Source organism: Leptodactylus fuscus, chromosome 3 (genome assembly GCF_031893055.1).
Source record: "Leptodactylus fuscus isolate aLepFus1 chromosome 3, aLepFus1.hap2, whole genome shotgun sequence".
Classification (NCBI taxonomy): Eukaryota; Metazoa; Chordata; class Amphibia; order Anura; family Leptodactylidae; genus Leptodactylus; species Leptodactylus fuscus.
In genome coordinates, this window is record NC_134267.1 from 123,587,040 (window position 1) to 123,613,730 (window position 26,691).

General features: G+C 41.6%; 1 protein-coding gene across 2 annotated transcripts in view; it reads left to right on the top strand.

Moving 5' to 3' along the window:
• UBE3D (ubiquitin protein ligase E3D) overlaps window positions 1–26,691 on the top strand; it is a 144,155-nt gene that overhangs the window by 5,189 nt on the left and 112,275 nt on the right. The window contains exon 3 of one of the 2 annotated variants that reach the window (XM_075268260.1): window positions 9,900–9,993. In XM_075268260.1, the coding sequence (XP_075124361.1) occupies window positions 9,900–9,993 (94 nt within the window). The remainder of the gene's footprint in view (window positions 1–9,899; window positions 9,994–26,691) is intronic. The other variant, XM_075268261.1, reaches the window with a different exon arrangement.

A 26,691-nucleotide genomic window follows, 5' to 3' on the forward strand; every position in this document is an offset into this window, starting at 1 on the left:
GAAAGCTCATGTGGCTCTGAAGGTTAGCCCAGGACACCCCCTTTCACTCTCAGGGTCACCAACCAAAACGTCATAATGCAATAAAACAACATCTGGTCAGCCAGAGAAAGGCAATTTCCCCTCTGACCCCCTTGTATACACACAAAGCACTGAGGCAGATTGATAACACAGCATAAACACAGCATTTCTAAAGGTATATGTCAGACTGATATGAATAATCAATAATACATACACTAATACATTCATATGCTACCTAGCTTCTGTCATCACAACACCTTTGAATGTTTTCTTTACTAGAATGATGTATAGGACACACATTTATATTTAACACTATTATTTATCATAAAATTCTTATCTTAAAGGGGCTCTATCAGTAAAAATATGCTGTACGAGTCCCACATATGCGTGAATAGCCTTTAAAAAGGCTATTCAGGCACCGCTAATCTTATTTTAAACCCCCTTCCCGTTTTCAAATAAAACTATAAAAACATATATGTAAATTATACCTTTGCATGCACGCTGGGCGGTCGTGCACGATCCAACGTCATCTTCGGTCCTGCCTTCCTCTTCTTTCTTCTTCCAGCGACATCCTCCTGTCCTGGCTCTTCTCCGCCTTCATCTTCTTTTCTTCCGGAGTGAAGAAGTTCGCGAGCGTACTGCGAATGCTCGCGTAGTTCTAAGGGATTCTTAGAACTACAACAAAAATGGCGTGGGATTTGAAAACAACCCGCCAGAAGAACAGAAGATGAAGGTGGAGAAGATCCAGGACAGGAGGACGTCGCTGGAAGGAGAAAGAAGAGGAAGGCGGGACCGAAGATGACGTCGGATTGTGCATGACCGCCCAAGCGTGCATGCAAAGGTATGATTTCAAATAAAACTATAAAAACATATGTAAAACGGGTGGGGGTTTAAAATAAGATTAGCGGAGCCTAAATAGCCTTTTTAAAGGCTATTCGCGCATATGTGGGGCTCATACAGCATAATTTTGTTGATAGAGCCCTTTTAAAGCGATTCTACCACTAAATAGCTTTTTTTTGTCTTTAGACATTGGAATAGCCTTTAGAAGGGGGGCTATTCGTCTCTTACCTTTAGACGTGGTCTCCGCGGCGCCGTTCCCTAGAAATACCGGTTTTAACCGGTATACAAATGAGTTCCCCACAGCAGTGGGGGCAGGTCAACCTCCGACGCCTGAGCAGTACTCTCCTGTATTGAACTACAAGAGCAAGAGCGGCCTTCTCTAAAATGGCCACCGCCATTGCAAAATTAATAAAATTAATTTTTTTTTTTCCCCTTGGGGGTTTCCCAGCTGTTGCAATACTGCCACACTGCTCCACCGGTTTGACTATATGGGAAAAGCACTTGGCACCACTGTCTGTGTTGGTGACTCCCACTTCATATGTGTACCACGCAGGGGCCATTATGATGCATTTCCGGTGCAGAAGTCACATGCCTCTCTGATACAATGGGGTGTTTTCCTACTCTTAGTGTGCTATGAACTACTGGCATGATTGAGTGCATTTTTTTTTCTACCTACCTGTTCGTGGTCTGTGGTAGGGATGGTCTTCTCCTTGGTGGTTGCAGCCCCATTCATTGATGTTTGGAGGATTAGGCACAAAAAAGAGATATGTGTGTTTGCAATACATGAAAATGTCAAGGCCCTAATAGAAAAAAAAAATGATTGGGAAGATCCAGAGCCTACAGTTTCAGCAAAGATCAAAGACCGCTTTCCTTTTGTTGACAAATTTGTTAAATCTTGGGATGAGCTTCCTAAGTTTGATGTCCAAGTGGCTAGAGTGGGAGAAGTCTTTTTAATTCAAGAACCCTATGGACTGTTCGGTCAAAAGCCAAAGTTCATTAAATAAGTCCTGGGAAACATCAGCAGTACTCCTGAAGGCTAACATGGCTTCTACATGTTTAGCTAGATCTGTGTTCCACTGGATAAAACAATTGGAGGGATCTTTGCTTCATTCCCTATTCTGCTTCGAGTCACTGGCTTTTTTTAGTAGGTGCCTCAGTGTTGTTGCTGCATGAGGTACTGCCCTTCTTAATTCCACCAGAAATACCCAATGGATAAAACGTGGGCTGGTGATAACTCTTCAACACCTTGTTCTAAATTATTATGCAAATTGGATTTAAAGGGGTTTTCTCAAACTGGTGGACGGCCTTTGACTGATGAACAGGACAGTATGAAGTACCTCAGTAGATATAGACATTGCCTTTACCGTGAGAGATTATTTATTATGATTATTAGAAATCTAATATAAATGTGGATCAAATAATATCCACAGTAAATGTATATTACATTATACGTCTTTAGAGAGAAAAAAACTGGCGTAAAGGGTCAGCTTGCAATAAAGTGACTGTTTGGGTCAGTTCACACGTGAACACAGGGGAGGTTTTTGACAGTGGATTTCGCATCAAAAACCTCCCCTTTGCAGTGGTGGTCTATGCAGACGCCAGGCTTCTTTTTTTCCGCTAGCGGCGGGCTGCTGCTAGCGGAGAAAAGAAGCGACATGCCCTTTCTTCAGGAGAAAGCTGCGCAGTTTGAGCCGCGTGGCTTCCGCCCCCAGCAGCACCCGCCCCCAGCAGCACCCTCCTATGTCGGCTCATTCATTTGAGCCGACAGCGGAGGGGAAAGCCGCGATGGTCGCGGCAGGCGGGTTTTGACCAGAGAGAGACGCGGCTCTCTTGGTGTCAAAACCCGCGCGGGCAGTTCACGTGTGAACTAGCCCTTAATGTATGTGTTTATACAAGGAGATAACAGACAATGAACAACCCCCTCTCTGAGCCCTTATAAGCAAAATTCATTTATTTGGCCTGACTATGGGAAGAACGGGTGATAACAGCTCTGACATACAAACTCTGGGAGAACTTCACTCCGCCCCTTCTTTCCTACCCTGAGAGATAAAAACCGCTACAGTTGGTACACCAAGGAAACGCTGTGTAAACAATGGAAGGCATTGCTAAAGCAATGTATTTAGGAAAAGTCTTGAATTTACATAAAATGGTAGATTGTATAGGATTCTTGAGACTAGGTTCACACTAGCATTCAGCTTTATGTTCTACGGGTGTGCTTTCCGTGAAACATAAGATACTGTACGGGGGCCACCTTGGAATGCTTTATGAAAAAAATGTTATCATTTGGAGGTTTGTTCCCAAAATATATATGTCAATGAATGTACTTTGCGTTGGTGGTAAATTTTGGTTACCATAATACCTCTTTGTACTTATGGAAAAAATACAAAATTTGTTGAAAATTGTAAAAAGAAAAAAAAAAAAATTTCAAGTGCCTCCCATGGGCTCCCATGTGCCTTTACAGTACGTGCTTCATTTCAGTAGTAAATCACTTTGTGGCCTTTTTTGAGTTATTAGAATAATGTTGAGTAAAACGGTATAGATTCTTTAGTACTGATGGGATTCCTTTGTTTCCCTTTTCCCATTGGAGAGGTACTATATTCACAACATCCTCCACTCTTCATTTCACTGAGGTATTGCTGTGCTTTTCGAGTCCTGCTATTATCGGGTGCCTTGGGAAGAGCTGTGCACTGGTGTCATCAATAATAATACATTTAATTAACGTTCCTTCTTATTGTTTTTATGTGGCTCATTCACAGATTATTAATAGCAGAACAAGGCCAAAGTTACACCCAATGCATGAGGGTGTTTATCTTAATCTCTGAGCAATTGTTTGATGTCCGATTATTTATAATCTGCCACATTTGCCTTTACTAATGGAACACCCCTTGTTTCTTTTTTTCTGGCATGCTATACAATGCTGAAATTCTACATTTTCTACTGGTGTTCTCAAAAATATCCCATTTTATTTTTATCAGTTTTTGGAAACCACACTCCAAAAGCACTTGCTGTGTATATGTGGAAAAAAAAGCTAAAACTAGTAAATAGTATTTAAATACTTGTGCTAACATTTTATGATGATTTCTGATTTATTTATTTTGTAGATTGTGAGCCCCATGTAGAGCTCACAATGTACATTTTCCCTATCAGTATGTCTTTGGAGTATGGGAGGTAATAAAGGCAAACACACGGAGAACATACAAACTCTTTGGAGATGTTTTGTGCTTGGCAGGATTTGAACCCAGGCCTCCAGCGCTGCAAGGCTGCAGTGCTAACCACTGAGCCAACGTGTTGCCTCCATGTTTTGTGATTTTTATGTTGTTTAGAGGTCACAGAACTCTTCTGAATTTCCCAAGTGGTAAACCCCTTCAAATTTGAAATTGATGTCCTATTTTGTGGACAAAACATCAGTCTTAACAATCCCAGAAACCTCCTTCAGGCTATGGCCCCAGGTTGCGGAAAAGCAGCTTTTTTTGAGCCAAAGCCAGGAGTGGGCTGAACTGAAGGGAGAGATAAAAGTGCTTCTTATATATTCTTAATTCCTTTTGTAGCCACACTTGGCTTTGGCTCAAAAAACACAGCAAAATCCAACAGTGGCTACAATTGCTATGGCGGACATCTTTAAAGTAATAGTACACCGGATGTCAGAAAGGGGTTAAAAAAACACAATAAAATAATAAAATCCGCAACAAAAAAGCAGCTTTTCCTCAACGTGCAGCCTTAGCCTAAAAGTGTTTTCTGAAGTGGAGAGGACCTGTAATAAAACAGGGAATTTTGTATGAATTATTTTATTTTTTAAAAATATTCCTTATGAATCTGAGGAACCATATTCTAGATCTGTACAACACATGCATAACAGTCCCAATTAAAAACGGTTACCTTAGGAAACCTGTGGATCCCATAGACTATAATGGGGCCCATGTGGTTTTTGCTCGGTTTCCGCACAAAAAATGGGGAGAGAAAAGTGCTGCTTGCAGGAAGGAATGGCCTTAACGCAGATGTGAATCGGGCCTGAGTACTAGTACTTCTATTGATCTACATCATCAGTCTTTGGATGAAGACTCGTATGCACCAACTTGTCGCTGGTTTACCACACTGTGCTGCCATTTTGTAGTTTTGTTTTGCGTGCCTGGAGAAGAGATTGCACCAGAACAGACAGTGCTTTGGACTGTATTCTGCTGGGAAAACTTTAGTAGGGTGGATATTATTTTGATCATGATTAGTCATTTGTGCTGTAAAAACAAGTATTGGAGACTCTCTCCTTGAAACTTAGGCTAGGTTCCCACTTGCGCTGGACTCGGTCGTCCTGGTTCACTGGGGGCCCCGAACTATGGAGACTCTGTCTGTTAAAATGGCTATTGCCCGTGGACAGCTGCAGACCCCATAGACTTCAACGGGGTCTGTTGGGTTTCCGTTGGCTTGCTGCCTTTTTTATACTAAAACCAGCGGAGAGAAAAGTCCTCCATGCTGGAATCTGCAGCAGACTAGCCTTACACTACATTCACATATGTGTCTCTTGTTCAGGTTTTTTGGAGGACCAAAACATAGGACACACAGACCTCTAAAACAGTGGACACCAACCCTGTTAATTAAAATGGGATATGTCAGGTATCCATTCTTTTAAACTGAAACCGCTGAACAAAAACACCTGATATGCAGCAATTTCTCGTCCAATGATTTTTGTGCCAACTGGAGACTCCAACACAGATGTGAACCCAGCCTTACATGTATTTTCTGAAACTGGGGCTAAAGCAGGAACGGACGTAAAGTAACAAATAAAACGTTACTTGTGGAATCTCCCACTACTTCATCCTTTCCCTACCCACTGACATTTTGATAACAGGTGACTACTAGTAAGTTATGCTTTGACCCTTTTTCATCTGATCTCAGACTGCCCTTTCCAAAGATGATCTCCCAGGTTTGTCTTTACATTGTCCTTGGTTATATCCTGCAGTAGTTTGCCTTCTTTGAAACCAGAACATGTGCTGTCATTCTCAGCTGTCTCACTATAGCAGGTCTGTCCCTCTGTTTGTGCAGCGAAGCCCTGTAGCATCCTTCTCACTGCACATGCTCAGTCTCACATGCTGGAGAGGGCAGGGTGCTCCTAGGTACTTAATACATGAACATAAGGTCAACAGATGTTCACATAAAGATGCATATGAACCATCTTATGGAAAACATGGAACATTATAAGTAGAACCATAAGAAAACAGTATGCAGGAAATGACAGGGAAACAATGGGCATGAAGGACAAAGAATGAAGAAGACACAGGGGAAGAGAAAAAGAAATGAGCGTCAGCTCATAGTGGGGAGCAATAAGAAAATTAGTATCGGGCTTGGGAAAAGACATACCCTGTTAGCCAACAATAGAGGGACGGAAAATACCATCATTTTCTTCAATTTCTGTATTTCAGTCAATTCATAAAGTAAATTTGTCAGGGGCAGCTAAACTCTATTTCAAGTGTCAGGAAATGACAAGTTTTGGTAGCCTGTAGAAAATATCTTTGACTGTCTCTTTTTTTTATATATATTCCCATGGCGACATCAGATGAATGGGACAGTTGCACAATTCATTCTTAAAAAATGTTTTAAAAAAATTGGGGCAATTTTGTGTTATTCATTCTGTAAGCTGCTGTCTCTGTAGCAATGATACATTATTTTGACTTAGGATGTACAGTTGTCGACTGTATGTTTTTTAACTAGATATTAGTGGAATGAGGTCATTTATTTAAAATACCGCCCCCAAAACACACGCTTTTTTTTTTTTTTTTTTCTCCTTTATCCCTCTCTCCTTGTTATTGTTCTTTCTTCGATAGTCTGTACAGACTGTTTTTTATTAATATATTCTAGTTTACACTGGGTCGAGAGCCTGCTGTTGGTTAATGTGTTTGGAGCCTATACATACTGACCACAATTATTCCTATTAGTTTATTTGATTCCAAGAAAATGTCATTTAATGTCTAGAAGTTCTGGTGATTGTTTTGTGCCTTTTCTTGAGGTGCTTTGTTGTAACACCTACAAAATCTCCTTTTACTTACATACTTCAGCATATTTTACCAGATGCAAAAATGTATAGTTCTGCTTGTTTTTTTGTTTTAGTGTACGCTTCTATACGAATTGTGGTGACTAGTTTGCTACGTGTCCAGCAGAGGGCAGTATCTCTCTGTCTGTTTTACCACCAGTTTTCTTGTAATAGTCTGTACTGATTCAGCAGCAAAGAAAATCAATCATTTTCCCAAGCTCCAGTTCTTCTAATGAGCATCACCGAGAGAAAGGTGCTATTGAACAACTGCTTCACACAATAACTTGGCTGAAAATAATATGAATCCCTTTGGCCCTTTTATATTTGCGAAAGAAGTGTCTAACAGTTTTGGAGACTTGTTGACCTTGGAGTCTCTGCGCGCACCGCTACAGCATGTGATCCAAGTCGAGCTGTGCCGCCTCATAAGTGACATGTTTGCAGTGATAGGAGGAGAACAGGACGGTCACTTGTGTATCCTTCTCCTCAGAGACTCTTCTTCCGTTGCTTCTGTATTGGGTGATAAGCTTTTCTCTCCTTTTCACTTCATCTAATTGGTTTGGATCACAAATATATCGGCTGAACTTCTTATCCTTCTGTTCCCTTTCTTTTCAAGCTGAGAGTTGCGATTATTTTGTTGACTACCCAGCACCTAGGCGTCCTTTTTAGAGTTGTAAGAGTGAACGGAGATAAGAATCCGAGCCATCAATATGAATGACTAAGTGAATGTGCTGCGCTGCCACAGTCAACATCTTTTTTTAGCATCTTAAGGTTTCGCCTATCCTTAGTTTACCTTGCGTAGCTGTAATAATTTTGATTCTCTATTCATCCATGTGTCCAACTGGTCTTACTTCTCAAACAAAGTCCTAAAGGCCATTTTAATCTGACGTTTTTTTAGCACCTGAACACACAAGTGAAGAGCTCCGGAAATCCTTGGGGAATTACAGCTTAATACTAGAGGTCTTCCAGGGCATTTGGACTTTAGAATTATTTTGACTTGGCGTTACAAGGACATATATATATATATATATATATATATATATATATATATATATATATATATATATATATATATATATTATAGATATATATACACTTGTTGTTTTCATTGCTTTCTAGTCACTGCTCTATTGTACTGCTCGGTTTTGTGTTCATGAATAGTTTTTTTTGTGTAGGCTTTCTGTTTACAAAGTGTCGCACAACTCGCTGCAATGTTCCATCTCTCATCTTTGTCTGACACCTATTTCCGAATGAATAAATACAATTAATGTCAGTAATCTGTATTTATATAGTGTCAACAAATTCCACAGCACTTTACAAAGCAGAAGGTATAGACATTACATAGTACCATAGTAGATGAGGTTGAATCAAGAGTCAGGAGTTTTTTGGCGAGGATTTTGGAGAGAAAAAATCTGCTTCAGGAATTAGGAAATGGTTTTTTTGAAGCCTTTTTTTTACATGAGACGGGTTTTTTGAGGCGTTCTTAGTTTTTGTTTTTTTGTTTTTTTTTCCTCCAGCACAGTGTACGGACCTTCAAAAAAAACCGCCAGTGATTTTTGAAGCTGTTTTTGCAAAAACTGCCTCAAAAACTGCTAGTGGTTTTTCTGTCTCCCTTTGTCTCCCATTGGTGTTTTTAAGGCGGGATCCGCCTGAAGAAAGGTCATGCCGCTAGCGGATTACATAGGACTCTATTGTGAGGCGGATTTTGACGCGGTATCCGCGTCTGCCTGGTTTCTGCCCAGTTTCCTCCTGCAGGAAGAACTTCTCTCCATATTTTTCAAGTAGAATGGGAAACGGAATCCCCATCAGTGATCGGGTGTAGGTGTGAACCTAGTCTTATAAGCAAAACTGAGTTTAAAAGGGTTGAACTAATGACTCTTATTCAGGGGATAAGGGACAAATGTCAGATTGTTGGGAGTTCAACTGCTTGTGATCTGAAGAACAAGCTCTCAAAAGTTCCCCTGATCTCTCCGTGTGAATGGAGTGCTGTGAACATGTGTTGCCAGTACTACTCTCATGTATGTGGGGCTGCCAGGGATCCTGTGGATGGGGGGAAAAAGGGACTGTTGATGTGGTTGTGCCCCAATGACAGTTACAATTACTGTTAATGTGTGGACAAAAACATGGTTTTTGGCCATATCGCAGCTGTGTTGTGGCCACAGCATGTTGGTCTATCCTAACAGAGAAAATAAGTGTGACGGGCCTCTATAGATTTCGGAATGGGTATGATGTTCTTAGAGGTCTGTACTAGTAAGGTGAGCTGTACCAACCCCCATTATCTGACACCAAGGCAGCTTACTTTCCAGAAAATAAATTCTGACCATTTATAATTTATATTTCATTATTTTTATTATTCATTCATTTTGCCATTTTTAGCCACTTTATAAGGTTGGCATCGTGATGGCAAAGTTCCTGTATTAGAGCTGGGCAGTTAAATGAAAAATAGCCCAAACTGACCGTCATTCCAGATAACCGCCATGATTTGGGGCATATCAGTTATTTCAGTTTGATTATTACGTTATTTGCAAGCCTTTGTCTGCAATAGCAACCGGTGCTGCTATTGGTTTACTCTTCAGATCCCATAGTATAAATAGCGGAGGTCCAGGGGAGGAGAGCAAACATAATAAACCGTTTTATTCACCACTCTTGGGCTCTGGCATTGCTCCTGGTCTTCTTCAGGCCTGCTGAATGTCAAGGACCGCTGAGGCCTTTGCTTACCTCCCATGGTCCTATGCTCAGACCCCAGAGTATGATAGCAGTTCCGGTTCAGACGAATGAAACTGCCTGCGAGGTTAGCCCAACACATACTCCTATCTGTAAAGGGGCATATATGAAGGGTGTGACCTAAGTAATCGCCATTAATCGTAATTGACGTAAAATGCTTGATTTTATCACTTTTTAGGTCATAATCACTCAGCCCTACCCTGTAGCATTGTGAAATGGCACCATACTGTCTCTGATTTGTTGCCTTTTTTATGTGTGTCTTCTATAGCACATAAAACTTTTATTTTTATATGTTTTTCAGAAGTTACCACCACAGCTTTAAAGGATCTCCTGAACACTGAAGAGAAATTCACATTTTACTGCCAGTCCTGCGGATCTGTGGTTCTCCAGCAACAGTAAGACTAAATCATTATGTTTATATCATATTTGATACTCCAGTCCAAAATAAAAATTCACTTTCACATATTTGTGTATGATCTTTAACTGTAGCGTCATAGTAAGGTTTCTACATTGTAGGAGCTGGTGTCTGTGAAGAATATTAACAAAGATTTGTATCAGCCCTATGTTAGTTTCCCTTCTTTCCAAGTAAGCGTTGCCAAAGGTTGGGAAAAACATGTCATGTAGATATGATATACTATGTGGCCTACCTTGAAGTGGTCCCAAAAATGTATACACAAATGATAAGGACTCATTTTATATAAAACACCAGTCTTATGTTTCTATAATATTTACTGATGATGGATCTTGAACCAATTTTCTTTATTTTTTTACACGTTTGAAATCCACAAATTGATACTGAATTGTAAAACCACAAAACTTCATAATATACTCCAGGATTCCTGTTTTCAGCAGACATTGTCATACTGCTGTTAAGCACCATGCCATCATGGACTCCTTCATTTAGTTTAGCTTCAAAACATAATATTTTGTAAATAATTAACAAAAAAAAATCATGTACGTAGCTATGAAGTTGACACAAGCAGAGTATTCTACATAATATTCCCTAAATATTAATAGTGCTGATGAAAAAATGATGGCAGAAATGCCTTGTGGTTCTTACCATAGTGCTTTTCAGAGAAAGTCCGCAAATGTTTCCTCTGCAGACTTTCTGCTTCAATTATATCTGTAGGAAAACCGTTGGCATTTCCTTAGGTATAATTGACATGCTGCAACATCCAAAACTGTTGCGTTTATGCTTCGTATTTTTCGGCTATGAGTGGATAGGATTCTCTAGAATCCCATCCATTTTGCAGGGACTGTAAAATGCCACAGTTTTTGCCACATAGGGCCCTGGCCTAAAGAGGTTCTTATTTCTGTTTAGAGTCGTATGAGCGCTTAATTTTTGCATCAAACATTATATTTTGTAATGGTACTTTTTAATAGTCTGTATTATGTCCAGGGAAACTGAAAAAAAGTGCAAACAGCGTGGGTGCTAATTTTAGGCATTGCTACCGGGTCTCCGCGTTATGCAGCAGAGACCCGTCCCACTCGGCTCTTGAGCGGCAGCCATATTTAAATATGTGAAAACTGTTGCAATAGTATATCATATGTCGGGAAATGTGTAGACCATTAAAGTTTTAAAGTTCAAAACAGTTGAGTGGTTAGAGTCTTTTGTCTTGTTTGGTTGCCAGTGGATACTGTATATAGTATACCTATAATAGAATTATGACAGATCTGACAGTTTTAATCAGTGAAAATGATTTACACATACATACATTACACCCGCACATATATATTGACATGAGAGCGATGTAGTACTTTTGGATGCCCTTATAGTGACTTGATAGTTAGCTAGTGTACAGTACTAAAGGAGGTGTGATGTTGATGTCTGTATTGAGTGAAAAGAGAAGAGTGGAGCAGCTGGTACAATCTAGAGGCCAATACTGCTCGCTTGTCTTTGTCATTGTCAGTTCTGCTGCTTGCACTGATAATTTCAATGTAATTCAGTTTGTGAAACTTCTTCAGATATGTTGATTTATGGCCAGTGCGGGAGTAATTGAATCATCACTTCATTGCCATTACAGTGGGAGCCTGCCTCGCCTGGTAACATTTGGGTTTTATTTTGATTAAAGACGATCGGGGAGTGTACAGTACTGACAGATGCTGTGCTTGGGTGATGTTCGGATGGAAATGAATTAGGAGTTTGTGCTGTTAATACAACGAAATCCATAAGCAAAGACATCAAGAATGAGACCGAGCATTGCATCGTAGTACCAGTGTACTGTCACTTCTGCATGGGTTTTTATTTGGCAATAATTTTATCATTTGTTTGTTAATGACTATGTGCAGTTGTCTTTTGACTGCTTTTTGGCAGCAAATATGGAGCTATGAAGAGGTACTTCATTAGTTAATATATAGGTAGAGTGGTAAATGTGCCTAATTCTGACAATTATAAGAATAGAAGGAGTCATCAGGACTTCCATGTAAATAAGAATTCAGATGTACATTCTAATATTAGTTAGAATTCACTGTATTTAGTACTAACAGTTGTGGGAAGAGTGTTGTTGTGTTTGTTTATTTAATATGTAGCTATTGTACTAATGCATTAATGCAGAGGACCATAAAAATCTGTAGGCTGGGAGACCTCTTTATCAAACTCAAGTGCTGTAGAGCGACAAAGGGGTTTTCAGGCCCCAAATAATTATTTTTTTTTTTATGCTGATGAGAAGTCATGATTTGTGGGAGTTCAACACACAGACCCCACCCAGATCAGCTGTTCCAGCAGCCTCCTGGCACCGAAGCAACTGTGCTCTTACTCAAGTATGAAGAGCAGCATTGCAGCCCCGTACACTATATACAAGGGTTCTGGTGAAATGCAGCTCTTCTCCTATTTCTTAGAGGTAATCAGCACATGCTCCCCATCCACTGCAGCATCTCACAGCACCTGGATGCTGTTGTGGGATCCCACAGAGCAAATACTAATGATCTATCCTTTGGAAAGGTCAGCAATATAAAATAATCCATTTGGCTGGAAAACCCCTTTAAAATGAAGACGTCTATCAAACCCAACCTGTCAGCAGTACAATGGTGCCTTATATGAGGACATCATTTAGCCCTTTCTTGTGCTGGCCACTATCAGTTTCATTTGTGTGTGTCATCCCCACCTTTCAAAAGCAATAAATATTTTATTTTTCCATTCATGTACCCACATGATGGCTTTAATTGGTATGATTGTTTTCTGTAGGACAAGTTATATTTTCTAATGGCATCATTTTATTTTATCATATAATGTATTACTAAAAGTTAAATCAATTATGTGTGGACTAGAGTTGGAATAAAATGCAATTAAGCTATTGTTTTATATAGACCTTGTGAGAAAGTGACAGGCAGAGTGCTGGAATCACACTATATCTCCCCCAGGTTTTTAACTTCTGTGTGGTCCAATGCGGATGTTGAGTAGGCCTCAGCTCCAGGTGTGAGTCCTTGGCTCATTACTGAGTCAGAAAAAGGCTGCAGATCCTGCATTCCCGTGCAGATTCAGGTAGTGAGAGGAGACATCTGGGTCTGTCCTGTAACCCTGGCTGCCTGTGGCGTGCAAGGGAAAATGGTCTGAGTATGCGGCCTGTGGGCTGCACCTGTCACCTGCTCCATTACCGTGCGTACGAAGTTGCCTGCACCAGAGCGCGGCCGAGGTAGGTTGATGGAGGATATATCCCTTCACTGCGTGTCCAAGGGGCCCAAAAAGACCTGTATGTGAGATAGTGGGGTTAGGTGCTAGGACAGAGGGCATATGACTGAGTGTGGGGTGTAAATGAGTGTGTTGTGGCTTTATGAGGCCACGGGCAAGTAGCCGTGTCATCATACAGGGGGATAAAAAGTAGCCTATCTGCTAATCGGGCTGCCAAACTATGTGTGTGTGAAATTTGAGCCAAATCGGATGAGTGGTTATCGCGAGATTGAGGAACAAACATACAAACACACAAACTTTCACATTTATAATATTAGTAGCATTAGTAGGATCTGTTTAAATCCTGGACTGTTTGTATACCCTTTGATTTTAATGGTCACGTGCAGATCAATGCTCTCTGCCATTGGTGTGTCCATTTTTCATGGACCAAGAGTATATTAGAGAATGTAGAGTATATTAAAATAAACAAACCTGCTTTTTCACATATGTGAAAAATGGATCATGGACAAGTGGCACATCCTAAAATAAAGCAGGGTCTGGGTGCTGTATGTGATTACATGGACATGACATATCTGCTAAAGTGTATGCATGAATAAGGCTTCACCGCAGTCCTTCCTGCCATGCCCGCACTATCACAATGCAGGATAGTTAAAGTGAATAGTATAGTATGCGGTTTGCCAGTAAAGAACACTGTGTAGCCATAGCTTAGTATGGGTAATGAGTTGTTTATCATCACTATTTTTCACAATAATCTATACTTTTAAAGATCATACCCTTTTAAGTAAAACATAATCCTTCTTCTTTTTTTTTTTTTTTTCTTCCCACAATGATAGTACAGTCCCTCCTCCACTACTTTTGTTTTGTACTTCCTGGTTTTTATATGTACTCTGTACTATTGATTTTTGGAGTGATTTACACTGGATGTGGAGGAGAGTGGTTTTTAATTCACTTTCTGCAGAATTAATGTATTTTGCTTGTGCTCCTCAAAGACCAAATTAAGAACATTACCCCCACCAACCCATCTACCAATATTTTCTACATGCCAATGATGAATATCCTGTTTGTCTGTGGTTCTTATAGCTCTTTATAGCCATCTTTTTTATAACTGGCCTTAACATACAAGAAAATTTCTATTAGACAAAAAAAAAATACAGATCAATTCAAGAACAATTGGGATGCCGTGATGGAATGCTGATACACTGCATCGGCATCCCGTCACGGCAAAAATACCGGCGGTGGAGAATGAAGAGAATTCCAACTTTGATGTAATGTCCATAAAACATGTCAAAATGAGGCTCAGTAGTGTGTGTGGCCTCCACGTGCCTGTATGACCTCCCTACAACGCCTGGACATGCTCCTGATGTGGTTGCGGATGGTCTCCTGAGGGATCTCCTCCCAGACCTGGACTAATGCATCTGCCAACTCCTGGACAGTCTGTGGTGCAACATGACGTTGGTGGATGGAGCGAGACATGATGTCTCAGGTGTGCTCAATCGGATTCAGGTCTGGGAACGGGCGGGCCAGTCCATAGCTTCAATGCCTTCATCTTGCAGGAACTGCTGACACAGTCCAGCCACATGAGGTCTGACATTGTCCTGCATTAGGAGGAATCCAGGGCCAACCGCATCAGCTTATGGTCTCACAAGGGGTCTGAGGATCTCATCTCATTTCCTATTGGCAGTCAGGTTACCTCTGGTGAGCACATGGAGGGCAGTATGGCCCTCCAAAGAAATGCCTACCCACACCATTACTGACCCACTGCTAAACTAGTCATACTGTAGTATGTTGCAGACAGCACGTCGCTCTCCACGGCCTCTCTAGACTCTGTCACGTCTGTCACATGTGCTCAGTGTGAACCTGCTTTCATCTGTGAAGAGCACAGGGCGCCAGCGGCGAAGTCGCCAATCCTGGTGTTCTGTGGCAAGTGCCAAGCGTCCTGCATGGTCTTGGGCTGTGAGCTCAACCCCATCTGTGGACGTGGGGCCCTCATACCATCCTCATGGATTCGGTTTCTAACCGTTTGTGCAGACACATGCACATTTGTGGCCTGCTGGAGATCATTTTGCAGGGTTCTGGCAGTGCTCCTCCTATTCCACCTTGCCCAAAAGCGGAGGTAACGGTCCTGCTGCTGGGTTTTTGCCCTCCTACGGCCCCCTCCACGTCTCCTGGTGTATTGACAGACACGGAAAATCTTCTTGCCACAGCTCGCATTGATGTGCCATCCTGGATGAGCTGCACTACCTGAGCCTCTTGTGTGGGTTATAAAGTCCGTCTCATGCTACCATGAGTGTGAAAGCACAACCAACATTCAAAAGTAACCAAAACATCAGCCAGAAAGCATCGGTACTGAGATGTGGTCTGTGGTCCCCACCTGCAGAACCCCTCCTTTGAGTATGTCTCTATAATTGACAATAATTTCCATCTCTTATCTATTCCATATACACAACAGAATGTGAAATTGGAGAGGATTTTTAAAGCATTGGGGGACCTGACAGTATATTTTTACTGGGGATGTGGGGTCAGCAGACTGTATATAAGGGAAGAGCCACTATGTACACTCACCGGCCACTTTATTAGGTACACCATGCTAGTAACGGGTTGGACCCCCTTTTGCCTTCAGAACTGCCTCAATTCTTCGTGGCATAGATTCAACAAGGTGCTGGAAGCATTCCTCAGAGATTTTGGTCCATATTGACATGATGGCATCACACAGTTGCCGCAGATTTGTCGGCTGCACATCCATGATGCGAATCTCCCGTTCCACCACATCCCAAAGATGCTCTATTGGATTGAGATCTGGTGACTGTGGAGGCCATTGGAGTACAGTGAACTCATTGTCATGTTCAAGAAACCAGTCTGAGATGATTCCAGCTTTATGACATGGCGCATTATCCTGCTGAAAGTAGCCATCAGATGTTGGGTACATTGTGGTCATAAAGGGATGGACATGGTCAGCAACAATACCCAGGTAGGCTTTGGTGTTGCAACGATGCTCAATTGGTACCAAGGGGCCCAAAGAGTGCCAAGAAAATATTCCCCACACCATGACACCACCACCACCAGCCTGAACCGTTGATACAAGGCAGGATGGATCCATGCTTTCATGTTGTTGACGCCAAATTCTGACCCTACCATCCGAATGTCGCAGCAGAAATCGAGACTCCTCAAACCAGGCAACGTTTTTCCAATCTTCAATTGTCCAATTTCGATGAGCTTGTGCAAATTGTAGCCTCAGTTTCCTGTTCTTAGCTGAAAGGAGTGGCACCCGGTGTGGTCTTCTGCTGCTGTAGCCCATCTGCCTCAAAGTTCGACGTACTGTGCGTTCAGAGATGCTCTTCTGGCTACCTTGGTTGTAACAGGTGGCTATTTGAGTCATTGTTGCCTTTCTATCAGCTCGAACCAGTCTGGCCATTCTCCTCTGACCTCTGGCATCAACAACGCATTTCCGCCCACAGAAATGCCGCTCACTGGATGTTTTTTCTTTTTTGGACCATTCTCTGTAAACCCTAGAGATGGTTGTGCGTGAAAATCCCAATAGATCAGCAGTTTCTGAAATACTCAGACCAGCCCTTCTGGCACCAACAACCATGCCACGTTCAAAGGCACTCAAATCACCTTTCTTCCCCATACTGATGCTCGGTTTGAACTGCAGGAGATTGTCTTGACCATGTCTACATGCCTAAATGCACTGAGTTGCCGCCATGTGATTGGCTGATTAGAAATTAAGTGTTAACGAGCAGTTGGACAGGTGTACCTAATAAAGTGGCCGGTGAGTGTATATCTGTAGATAAATCTATCGGGGCAGCAGACTGTTTGTAAGGGAAGAGTCATTATATTTCTATGGTGGACTTACAAGTTTCCAGAAAATGGAAATGTTCTAGTTAAGAAGTAATGTTATATTGTTTATAGGAGGTCATATAACTAATTGATAAACAATAATTTTGTATTGTTTTAAATTTGAAAAGAATCCGGCCTCTTGATGTTAACTTTTTTCTATGTATGTCCTTAGCAGAGTTTGAAACTGCAGCTTTAACTAGTCTGATTCCCATTATACCGCCAGAGAATAAAAGCATGTTCTTCAGCAATATTTGGGGATGTTTCAGGTTGTTTTGCTGCATAAAGTAGAAAGGCAGATAACGCTATTCTATACAGTCTAGTAAAAAAAAAAAAAAAAGTATACCATGTTAACATGTGCACCTATGGGTAATAAATGCAGTGACATCCATTTAACACATACTTGACACCAAACCTTGGAAGCACACTCCTTGCACAATTACACTGCTTGTTACTTCCACAAATTTGTAACCAAGATGCGGAAGCGGTAGAGTTAGCATTCTACTGTTCTCACCTCAAGCTCCCCTCATTGTCACAAAATATTATTGACCAAGCAAGCACCAAACCCAGTCCCACTTACCTAATTCTGGAAGTCACTACATCTGGCTGAGAAGTTCATTCTGTAATGTATGTGTTAATAAAAGGGTTCTGGGCAGCTTCTATAGGATGGGTGGTGTCATAGCAGGCAGATGATTGTAAGAGTGTGAGTGGCAAGAGCAGTGCTCCTAGGGCTAAAGACCCGCCCCTATCGCACCAATTGCCTAATTTGCATAAGACTTTTTCTCCAACTATACAGAAGTGACATTGCTAACAAAGGTATGATGTTTATCGCTGTAATGCAATGGTAGCAGTAGAATATACTTAAGGAAGATGGTAGACTCCCTTTAATTATGTCTAAGGGGGAGCCTGTCAGTATTTAATACAAAAAAGAGCTTCACACGAAAATGATGTTGGATAGTTCACCACAAGTGTTTTTAATGGTAGAGTGCAGATAATGTTAACGTTTTCGGTCATCCGACCTTCGTCAGACTCTACACAAAATGAGAATCACAGTGTAAGAAAAACAATACAACATTGTTCTATAACTAAAGACATCATTATATACATATATACACAGAGAAGCCATGTATAGAAAAATGGCAGGGTAGCGGTTAACAAGGTGTTCCCATAATAGATGGGTATCTGACTGTAATCAAAGTCAAGGAAAAATAAACAGTAAAACTTATGCCCAGAAGCAAAAATAATAATCATGTAGCATAATCACCTGCACTGTAGAAGATTTCAGATGGAAAGCTGCACAACAGTGCCTGTGTAACGGCAAAGCAGAGGAAATCTAGGATAAAGTAAATAGGCAATCCATATCAACCACCCGTCTCAAGTAAACTGCAGGTGCAATGGGTCGTTGTCTAGGGGTCCTTACCTCCTCCACTATCCAGGCCCGCTGCGACCATCCGGTCGTGGTACAAGAAAAAAGGCGCCAAGTGAACGGCCTGACCGGCAGAAGGGAAAGCGCGGATGTAAAGACATGGAAAAAATAAAGGACAAACAAAAATGAAGAAAGCAAAGAAGTGAAAAAATAAAAATAAAAAACAAAAATAAAAAACAAAAAATAAAATAAAGAATGAAAAGCAAAAAGAGAAAAATATCAAAAATAAGGGGAATCAAAAGTCAATTGACCACCTGAGAGTCCAGAGTAAACAAAAGAAATAAAGATAAAAATCAAAATAAAAGAAATATATAAATAAATATATATATATATATATATATATATATATATATATATATAAATAAAATAAAAAATATATGAAAAAACTAAAAATTAAAAAATGCAAAATAAAACATACAAAATAAAAGTACACCTAAAGGATATGATAGCGGGCCTGGGGGTCAGTGGAGGATGGTCCTAGCGAGCCTAAAAAGGAAAAAGAAGAAAGATAATCAGTACAGGGAACAAGGGCATAATAACTGTATAATAGATATGAAGTCATATAAAGGCCTGGATCTTATACTCTCGGTTCAAACCCCTAGGTTCCATGGTTTGTAAACGATGGATCCAGTAAGCCTCTCTTTTCTTAAGGATTGAGACCCTATTGCCACCCCTCCGTGGCATAGGTACGTGTTCAAGAACCTGAAATTTTAATTGAGATACATTGTGCCCTGCCCTATCAAAGTGGGCTGGGATGGGGAGTAGCAGGTTTTTACAACGAATATTGGATTTGTGCTGCTTGATGCGGTCTCGCACACGTTGGGTAGTTTCCCATTTAATAAGGTAAACCACGTAGTTGGAATTGCAGGAAAAATACTCTTAGTGCAAAAGTCTGACCAGTGTGGGGGTGATAAACTTTGTCGCCCTTGATGATGTTAGAGCATTGGTGGCATGACAAACATGGGAAGGTCCCCATGCGTGGAGTATTCAAAAATGTCTGACGTGGTACCTTAGTGTTGGAGCCTAAATCTGCCCTGACCAGCCTGTCCCTAAGATTTCGTGGGCGTTTATAGCAGGGGTGAAATGGGAGGGCAAATTCCGGTATGTCAGGGTAGGCTCGGGCCAGTAAGGGCCAATGTCGTTGAATAATGCTGTGGACCTTGTATGAAAAGGGGTGGAATGAGTGAACAAAAGTAATTCTTTTGTCAGTAGATTTATCAGCGTTAGGGTTTGTAGCCCTATCCTGTCTTGTTTCCCGTAGGGCCTTATCCAGGATATTCTGAGGGTAGTCTCTTGCTCTAAACTTGGCCTCCATTTCACTGTACCTTCTCTCCCTAATTACAGAGTTTTGGACAATTCTCTTCACACGTAAAAACTGGGACTTAGGTAATGACCTTTTTGTAGCAGTAGGATGACAACTGGTGTAATGGAGAAGACTATTCCTGTCCGTCTCTTTTCTGTAAATATCAGATTGTAATTTCCCATCATGTGTTTTAGTGATGAGAGTGTCCAGGAAACTAATATGGCTTGTACTGTGATGGAGGGTAAAGTTCAGCTCGGGCCAGACATTGTTGAGATACATGACAAATTTCCGTTAAAGCCGAAATTGAACCCTTCCAAATGCAAAAAATGTCATCTATATACCTCTTCCAGGCAATGACATGATCCTGGAAGAGGTGGTTGGTATAGACAAAATTGTCTTCAAAGTATGACATGTAAGCATTTTCGTAAGGGGATGCGACGTTGGAACCCATCGCGGTCCCCCGTTTTTGAACAAAAAATGTGTCTTGAAATAGGAAATAGTTCTCCTCAAGAATGATCCTGAGAAGATCAGTGGTAAGGTCAATGACCCGGAAGTCAACATTATTACTTTCAAGTAGGGTTTGGCTAGCTAGAATGCCTTTGTCATGTGTGATGCAGGTATATAAGCTTACCACGTCTAAAGTAACTAGAACAGTGTCAGATGGAAGGGTGTCAATGTCCCGGATAAGTGTCAAGAAATCAGAAGTGTCTAACAAGAAGGATCGTGTTTTCTTGATGTATGGGGTAAGTATTTTTTCAACAAAAATGGATAATGGAGTAAACACAGAATCACTCAATGCTACAATGGGTCTGCCCGGGGGGTCAACAAGACTTTTATGTATCTTTGGCAAGATGTAAATAACAGGTGTAATAGGGTCCTGTTTCCTTAGAAAATTGGCCGTGTACTTATCAATGGTATTGAGGGTCTGATGTTTGATTAATATATTCTCAATTTTGGCAATGATTCTGGGAAGGGGGTCGTGGGTCAGGGGGGCATAAACATCAAGGTCGGCTAATTGCCGGTTAATTTCTCTGACATAACTGGATTTGTTCATCACAACAATGGCACCCCCTTTATCAGCAGGTTTAAACGTGAGGGTGTCATCCCGTGTAAGTTGTTCCAATGCCAGTTTATCAGAAGTGGATAAATTAGAAGTACAAGTAAATTTATCCCTCTCAATAGTACTCCTAAGTGTATCTAAATCTCTCTGAATTAGAGAGAGAACCGTCTCGACAGCAGGAGAATTCTTTGGGGGATAGTAAGTACTCTTGATCGAGAGGCCCATATCCCTGCAGGACACCAGGCTGGGATTATCTGGTGTCATGGTATTGCATGGGTTATTCAAGAAGTGCACTCTCAGTCTGAGTAAACGGTAAAAACGTTGGATGTCTAAATCCAGTTGAAAAAGGTTAAAACCACAGGACGGGCAGAATGATAACCCACGTTGTAATAATTGTAGTTGGGCAGGACTCAGGGTTTTTTGAAGAAATGTTTACAACAAGGGAGTCACTCCCTATATGAGGTAGTGACTCCTGTGTCAGTATTTAATGCTACCTTTGGTTAGTACAGCATGAATATCCTGACAGGTTCCTTGCAATTTTAGCTATGTTTTATTTCAAAGGCACAAGAAGAAAAAAAGTTACCTGGCGCCCGCATATAAAAAACCCCAGAGGGGGGCTGAAGATAAACAGTTGCAGCTCTTACCCAGACACCAACCAGTGAGGTGGTGGAGGTTAATGAACACGAAAATACAAAATAAAAACCCGGGATATCTATAGAGCGCTACTGTGTGACAGTAAAACAGAAGCCAATTGCATGCAAAAGTAAAACCAAATAATTGAGTCTTTATTGATTGTTCGGCGTCGAAACGCGTAGCCTACATTTCGCCTATTTTTCTACTGTCAATTGGAATCCATAAAAAATCAATTATTTGGTTTTACTTTTGCATGCAATTGGCTTCTGTTTTACTGTCACACAGTAGCGCTCTATAGATATCCCGGGTTTTTATTTTGTATTTTCGTGTTCATTATTTCAAAGGCAATACTTGTCATTCTCATAATCAGCCATCTATTAAAGAGATTGTCCTAGATATTTTAGTACTAGGGCAGGAAGTCAAAGGAAGGTGAAATCTAAATAAAATAAACCATACTCCCTGGGACTTCACCTGTGATGTATATGAGTGACATTCCAGGTCCTCTCCTGTGACCACTGATGCCACTTCCTCTGCAACAGTCCTTCGGGCTGCTGGAACGGACAGTGTCGGGGGACCCTGGAGATACGGGGATAGGTGATCATGTTTTGTTTTTTGTAAGGTTTCACCTTCCCCTGTCTCCTGCCCCAGTACTAAAATATCCTGAAAAACCCATTTATGTAGAGGTAGAAAACTGATTAAAAAACCCAACAAACTGTTCCACATTATGGTTGAATTCACACTGATGACGTGCTCTGGATATTACCCATGCTACAATACAAGTCCTCCAGGTAATGGCCCGATGTCTTTTTAGTTGATGAATGTTTCCATAAAGTGTGCTGTTAGTTCTTCATGCCATGCTAGTTGTACAATGATTTGACAATCATAGGGATGGCGTAATACAAACAGTCACCTAGGATTATAATGTAAGCAGAGGATTACAAGCATGATATATTACCTTTTTCCATTGTTGGCCTGCAGAGAACATTTCACTATTTTAATGTACTTGAATTTGTGACAATATACATCATGTATATTATAGTGCGCTCAGGAGTACTTTTTGTTCTCCTAGCTTATACACCGCTGCATTGGTCGTCGACATCTTATGTAACATTTAAAGAAAGATATTTATTATCTGTCTGTAAATCTGTCTCCAGATGTCTACTTTGGATTGTATTGTAACACTGAAGCTGAGATTGTAGACTTGAGGATTAACTGATTGGAATTTATATGTATAGCCGTATGCCTAGTGCCTACATATCTCAAAATCTCTGCCTGTCCTACAACATAAACAGTTAAAACTTATGGGCCACCCCAATTACAGAAAGGCTAAATTTATAGTTTAAGAATACTTGTCATATCCAATCTTACAATGTAATTTCCATTTTCCTAGACGTAAAACCAATTGACAAAGTGGCTATCACTTATAGGAGCTAGCATAACTGTTCTTAGAAGCAACCACTTACAGCCTGAGACGTCAATCCAATGCAGAATGGGGGTTGCTGGCAAAAATCCAGGACCTTTTTTTTTTGTTTTTTTTAAAGAATTTTACATTGGTCTTAAATATCAGACAGGATTGTTCCTTGGTGGTACATGTTCATAATATTTTTAATTTTCCAAAACTGGGCAAAATGGGAGAGGGGTGTGTGTGGCATTTATTCATACAGGTTAACACACATTACAAGCTACAGGTAACATTGACCTTATTTTAGATGAGCATACTAATGTGTGTGCTTTTGGTACAGATGTAGGAGGGGCCTACAATAGACTTTTATAAATGGCTTATGGCCATGGTCAGTCAGCATCAGTAATGTTCCACTAATTCATTAATAAGGTAGTAAATATGCAAGAAACTATCCATCATTATTAATCATACAATATTAATAAGGAAGGACAAACTTAGTCACGTGAATGGGGGTTGTCCGGGATAAAATTAAATCCCTACTCTAATCTAAACAACCTTCCCTGCCTATTTTCTAAATAACATAATTTATCAAAAATGTATATTTACCCACAAATATACATGTGACCATCCCAGAGACATTTGCTGGTTATCTGGTGATGATCCATTTCCAGAAATGGAACATCACTACTACTCCCCCTCGATCATACTTACCTCTCTTCCTTCCAGGCTTCTTCCTGCAGGACCACTCCTCCCTGTTTTCTGACTACAGGCGTGCACTATTGACCCAGGGCTGCTCTGTAGCCGATAATCCACCTCTACTGAGCAGATCCTATGCCTGCACACTAGCGGTATATCGTGGGTTGCAGAGAACAGAGCAGCCCTGGGACAATATCCTGTGTCGGCAGAATCAGAAAAGAAGTAAGCGCTGTCGTGCAGTAGGAAGACTTCAAGAGGAGAGGCAAGTATATAATGGGTTTGGGAGTTGGGCTGAGTAGATAGGGAAGGGCTAGTAGTGGGCGGGATAGCTATAGAGACAGGTAGGTTTGGGAGGGAGAGGAAGGGGGGAAAATGAGGTGAGAGGGAGCTAGTGTGGAAGTTACATAGCAGGAAGCTGAATCATGTAGACAAATGTAAAAGATACCAGGAGCTCCCAGAAACACTCAGAAATGACTGAAAACACTGCTAAAGGTATATGAGTGCATTTATTAAATCATTAATAGCACTAACAGACCTTTTTTTGAAAAAAAAAAAAAAAACATTTTGCCCAGAAAACCCTTTTAAGTCACAAACTTAATCACGTTAGGGTTTCCATCCTTCATGTCTGCACGGGGACCCGAAAGATGGCAAACCTATCCACTTAAAAAGCTGTTACACACGGAAACCCGCAGACCCTATAGAATATTATGGGGTCCACCCAGTTTACAATGATTATATTCTGAAACCAGTGGAAAGAAAAGTCCTCCTTGTAGGATACTTCTCTGATGTTAAGTGGAATCTGGGACAGAGTCTTGTTCAGAGACTTGAGCGCTAGTGTGAACCAGTTGAGTTTCTATAGCTCTTTCAAAATAATTACTACATAGTTACATAGTAGATGAGGTTGGATAAAGACATTAGTCCATCAAGTCCAACCTATAACCCTACAATCCCCTACAGTGTTGATCCAGGGGAAGGCAAAACTATTGGAAAGTAGATTTCAAATATATCATTTCCTACACCCATTCCCTTATTCATTTTGGAGTAAAATAGAGTGAAAATTACATTTAAAAAGTGGAAAATACTCTCCTGACTGTGGCAAAAAAAAAAATCTTAATATTTTTGAACCATATTGTTTCATATGGTGTTTTTAGATGTATAGAAACTGAAGAGAGCTCATTCAGGGTAGTGACCAGATGATAGTGTTCTCCAGACCTAGTAGCTAAAAGTATCTAGACCCCACTGCTATCTATTTGACATTTGCTGATAAATGTCCAGAATGAGAGAACCCCTTAAACTGTTTTTGCAGAAGAATAGGTTTTTTGGGCATTCCCAGCAAACGTGAAATAGAGAGCCTGGTTGGTGATTACGGTACATTTTCAACATCTATCAGAGGAGCGTAGATGATTGGAAAATCTAATGATCAGACACTTATCCCGTGTTCTATGGATAGGGGATAAGTGTCCAGAAAGGGAAGACTCCTTTAAAGGGGCTATATAAAAAAAAAAAAAATCTGGGCGCATGCGCAGTAGCCATAGTAGAAGTCGCATGCTACTGCGCATGCGCCCAGGTCATTTTTTTTTATCAAAGTCCGTTCGCGAGCGCCGGAGGAGGACGGGCCCGGAGGACATCGGAGGAAGAAGAGGCATGGATGACGATGAAGACACACCTTAAATGGCCGCCCAGTGTGCACGTTCGGTAAGTAGAGCACATTCTTTTTTAGGTTATTATTTTAAAACTGGGGGGGTAGTTTAATATAACTTTAGTGGTGCCTGAATAGCCTTTTCAAAGGCCATTCACGCATATGTGGGACTCTATCAGCATGATTTTGCTGATAGAGCCCCTTTAAAGTGTAACCAAACTTTCAGACATCTTTTGACTTTCTGACGTTTGTGTTGCTAATAAATTTTGTTTTATACTATACTAGCATGTGGGTTGTCGGCGGCTGCAATCCGTGCACATCTGCTTTATTGGGGGAGGCAGGCGAATATCCGCCATGTGCAAAGGAGGATCTCCCTTGCCCCTGCGTACCTTTTTGCCTCCCCCCCCTTCTGCCCTTTCTCCCTGCATCTACCGTGGGCCCCGGAGCACTCTCCCGCGAGCCCCCATCCCGTGGTGGCCCGCTGAACTGTACTCTGGGGCCCCCTCCCAAGCGCCACCATACATGCATGCCCCAGTAATCCCTTGGACAGCCTACTGTCCTGGTTTTCATTGTGCTGCGGGGCCGGGCACCCTCCTTCTAGCTCCTAAAGTGTGAGCCATGAACCAGCCTCCCATGGGCACCCTTCTCCCTGTAATGGCTTGTTTGTTGACTCCCCACTGCTAAATTCTAGTGTCACTCATCGCCGGCCAGGGCCCCTGTACACGTTCGCTCGGAGCTGCAGCCTATAGTCTGGTATGGTGCTTACCTGGCCGGTACAGGCGAGTCCCGTGGTGCTGCCCTGGCCCCCTGTACACCCTGGTCTGTGGGCACGGCTGTGGGCCGCCGTCCCAGGACTGTGGAGACTGGCGGGGTACTTACCCAGCCAGCGATTGCTGGTGTGGACCCTGCAGATTTTCTCTGTGTTTCCACGTGGCTGCGTGCTGTGCATAAGACTTTCTCCCGTTGATGGTGTCGGTGGGCCCTGCAGAGCCAGGCGGCTTGGCTGCTGCGCGCCGGTGCAGCGAGCATCTGCCATGTTGGCCGGCTTGCAAAACTGACATGGTCCCGCCCTCCACCTGGTGCGGGCATATCGGAACGCCTGGCACGCAACAATGGGAGCAGGGGTTTGGTTTTGCCAGTCGCGGTGGGCTTGTCGGTGGTGTGGGAGGTTAGCAAAGTAGCCTATCTTTCCTTCCTGACAGTTATGTCTGTCTGTGCAAAATTTGAGCCCAATCCTTTCAGCCGTTTGGCTGTGATAGTGAAACAAACATCCAAACACACAAACCCACAAACACCCAAACACACAAACTTTCACATTTATAATATTAGTAGGATTAATAGATTTTGGCCCCTTTCTGTAAACTCCTACGTTTCCTTATTTTTCACGTTTCTCTTTTAAGAGCTAAACTCTGTACAGTACACTGCTTTCACTAGGTGGGAGGGGAGGGCTCATCTACAACGCAGAGAAGCTG